General features: G+C 37.2%; 1 protein-coding gene across 1 annotated transcript in view; it reads left to right on the top strand.

The window, feature by feature from the left end:
- Positions 1 to 3,987, top strand: part of TBC1D4 (TBC1 domain family member 4) — a 51,599-nt gene that overhangs the window by 16,033 nt on the left and 31,579 nt on the right. The window contains exons 6-8 of the mRNA XM_031557831.1: positions 1,825 to 1,916; positions 2,727 to 2,837; positions 3,406 to 3,525. Of these exons, the coding sequence (XP_031413691.1) occupies positions 1,825 to 1,916; positions 2,727 to 2,837; positions 3,406 to 3,525 (323 nt within the window). The remainder of the gene's footprint in view (positions 1 to 1,824; positions 1,917 to 2,726; positions 2,838 to 3,405; positions 3,526 to 3,987) is intronic.

Below are 3,987 nucleotides of genomic sequence, written 5' to 3' on the forward strand. Positions count from 1 at the left end.
TTTTTGTCTTTGTTCTCTTAGGTACTTCAAAATCTGGTTTCCTTCCTATCATAGGAAATAAATGATTAAGATAACAACTTAAGGAGCAACTTATGAGGAGGCCTTATGAGGAGCAACTGAAGGAGCTGGGATTGTTCAGTCTGGAGAAGGCTTACGGGAGACCTTATTGCTCTCTATAACTATCTGAAGGGAGGTTGTAGTGAGCTGGGGGTCGGCTCCTTCTCTCGTGTAACTGGTGATAGGACTGGAGGGAATGGCTTCAAGCTGCACTAGGGGAGATTTAGGCTGGATGTTAGAAAATACTACTCTGAAAGAGTGTTCAGGCAGTGGAATGGGCTGCCCAGGTAGGTGGTGGAGTCACTGACCCTGGAAGTGTTTAAGGAATGTCTGGATGTTGTGTTGAGGGATATGGTTTAGTGAGAACTATTGGTGATAGGTGGATGGTTGGACTGGATGATCTTGTAGGTCTTTTCCAATCTTGGTGTTTCTGTGATTCTGTGATAGGAAATTAATATCTAATAAAGTAAGTCTAAACAACTACTTGACTTTAAATATGAATCCACAACTCTTTTTGGTTTCTGTGGAAGTGAGGTATACCAAAGCCCGTGTAAAATATCTTATAAGACAGAATTAAAAATTATGAATAGCAGCATCCTGGTTTTGTAGTCACTCTGATATATCTCCTTGCAAAGTGTCTTAGGCAAAAATAAGCAAGTCGTCTTGTAACTCCTGGTCTGGTGATGATAATGATGGTAATTGCTACTTATCTCCCGCTGGTGGATGAAGAACAAACTATGAGATCTTAGGGGAGTGACATTCAGTTCACTTTTTTTTTCCTGGATTCAGCAGTAGATATCCAGAGTAAAAAATTGTCTGTGAAAGTCTTCCCTGAATAGAAAACTATAGAGGTTTCCATCTGAGGCAGCATAATTATCTTGATAGTGTAGACTTGCAAGACTAGGTTAAGCATCTGGTATCCAAATAAAATCTCTCCTGTGGTAACAAATTGAATACCATGGTAGAATTTTCTTAAACTTTTGCTTAGTGACTTAAAGACTTCAGTGTCTGTTTTGCTTTCTTCTTTTAGAATCTAGAATTTTACCATAATCAAACCCAGGACTTCATGACTTTAAAAGATTTTTATCTGCTCTGATTCCAGTTCTGTTAGGATAATATCTAGCTTGGGTGGAGGAGAATATATTTTTACCTGATCTAGGGCAGTTGTTTTCCCCATGGGTTTTTGTAGGTTCCTAGAATAAGGTCTGAGCAAATGTGGGCCTTTTTGAATATCGGATTTTTTTTCTTAATTTCTGATAGCTTTTATGCTGCTCTTGTTTTTAAAGGTGATGTTCTCTGGTATGGCCTCTATTCTTTCCTTTCCTTATCCAGAAATTCATCTAAATTTTTCAATTAAAAGCCTTGGGTAGCTTCTTTGTATCTTGTGCATTGAGTATCTTTCAGACCTTATCTGTGGTCTGTTCTTCTCTTCCTCCCCTCCTGTACAGATGTCAGGCTTCCATCTCTTGTTACTAGGAAGGCAGATGTGATGCTCCACTGACAATATTATACCGAGGAACCAGCCACTTAGTATCTGTTAGTTCTATTTTTACTGCTATCAAAATGAGACAAAGCCCTGTGCTTTAGAAAGACCTAAGGCATCTCCTATCAAATATGCTGCCAATATACAAATACCACGCATCAAGCTTTTATGAATTTAAATGCAAGTTTATATTTGTTTATACCATTGTTTTGGTTTATTTTTCCAAAACTGTTTCAAAAGATTGTGTGGAATCGAGAAGCTTTAATACTCCTTTCTCTTCTCAGGACTTTATCCACCAAGAGCCAAGCTTGTAATTCAGAGGCATCTGTCGTCACTAACTGATAATGAGCAAGCAGACATTTTTGAACGTGTTCAGGTAATAAGTTAGAAGCTACTGTCTCAGATTTGAAAAAACCCGTGCCAAAATGGACTGGATTTTTTTTCTTTTGATTATATGGGTTTTTTGTTTGTTTTGTTATGTTATTTGCATAGAATTTACTGTTGTTTCATCAACCATCATACTGAAATAGTATGTTTTAACCTAACCTAATGCGTGATATGCTGCTCTGAGACAAATTTTGGTTCCCAACTCTGCTGAGACTTCTTCTGTTCTTACCCAGAGGATATTTTATGTTATCTGTAAACATTTTTCTCTACCCGCAAGTGATGTGAGAATGAATTGGGAGCAGGTGAGATATGCAGGTGTCAGGCAACTGGCTGGCATTTTCAGAAGCTCTCTTTTGACCTAAATTCTGAGGCAAAAATCTGGTGCAAGAAAATGTACTCAAGTGAATGACCTATATAGTAATTCATGCTTCCAAAGGCTGCACTGCTTTCTAGAAGCCTCAAGAAGGGAACGCCTGTTTGATTTATATAGGTTCTTTTTCCTTTTATAAGCTTAGACAACAGCAGACAACCTTTGAAAACAAAATGTGTAGTGTTAACGCTTCCCCTCCCCTCCACCTCCACATCCTGCAACGTTCTCCATATGGAATTTTTTGGTCTATTTTACTTGTGAGTACGAAGGCGCACAAATGATGATGTAATGTGACTCATTAATTGTGCACTTTGGCTTCTGGAGTGTCAGTATGTTACCTTCAAAGAATGTATACATATGGAAGTGAAAATAAGCAAATAATGACTTGAAAGACTAATTTTTTTCTTTTCTTTGTTCTGTTACTAACAGAAAATGAAGCCTGAGAATGACCAGGAAGAAAATGAACTTGTGATCCTACATCTACGCCAACTCTGTGAAGCTAAGCAGAAAACACACATTCACATTGGTGAAGCTCCATTGGTAAAGCTTGATTTCATGTGATTCCTCTCCCTCCTTCCATTCGTATTCAAGTGTAACCTAGACTACCAGAAAGGTTGCTGCTAGAGTTCATCAGGGATAGCTGAAACTGAGTTGAGAGAAGATGATGGAAAAAAAAGTAATTTGATTTAATTTACTGTGACATGCTTAGGAGTAGGAAGAGAGAGAAGACAATCGATTATTTTTAGGTTTGTTTCTTTGCAGTATGAGAATACCACATCTGTCTTCTTTTCCTTCCTTCTTGATCCCCATTCTCAAAAAGTCATTTCTAGAGAGAGCAAAATAAGAACGAAGAGGGCGTTGGTGTCAGTCTAAACAACTACTTTATCTGGCAAGGAAAATAGATATCAATATTATTAAATGAATATTCTTTTTCAAGATAGTCTTTAGGGAATAGAACATTCCTTTAACTTCTTTTTTAATTTATATTTAAAATAAAGAATAGGGATGTATTGTCTATTATGTAACTTGGTTTAGGTCCAGTCTTTGGAGGTCTGCAGTTGCAAAAACAATTGCCAAAACTGAATTGTGTCCTTGCTCATATCAACAGACTGCGTCTAACAGTGTGATTCCAGAAAACACCACCAGTGGTGGCAGGTTTAAACTTGACGTTCTGAAAAACAAGGCCAAGAAATCCTTGACTAGCTCTCTGGAAAATATCTTCTCAAGGGTAAGATTAACAAATTGTTGTCAGCAGTTTTCCCAGATATCCTTGACAGTAAAGTCCTATCAAATTTTTTTGTTTGTTTGTTTTGTGGCCTCAGTTTAATAAATATATGATGAAATTACATCACCGTTTTGATGTGCTGATGTTGTCTTAACTACACTAAAAAGCTTATGGTAGGGTCACACAAACAGTTAAAGAGGGCAAATTTCTGAATAATTACCATTCTTGCAGGTGGCAAGTGAATTAGCTGAGCAACATCAGAGATACTGCTTCAGAAGTGAAAAAAGAATCAGAATGGTTATATCCTATAAAGGGATATATTGCTTTTTTTTTTTTTTTTTTGGAAGTAGTTAAATGGACGTACAGAAACTGGAGAATTAACACCTTGCTTCTTGTAGCTAAAGCTCACGTTGGTCATTAACAATCTTTGGAAAGTAGTAGCTAAGGAGTCCTTTTGTAGGAAAA

This window comes from Meleagris gallopavo, chromosome 1, assembly GCF_000146605.3.
Source record: "Meleagris gallopavo isolate NT-WF06-2002-E0010 breed Aviagen turkey brand Nicholas breeding stock chromosome 1, Turkey_5.1, whole genome shotgun sequence".
NCBI lineage: Eukaryota > Metazoa > Chordata > Aves > Galliformes > Phasianidae > Meleagris > Meleagris gallopavo.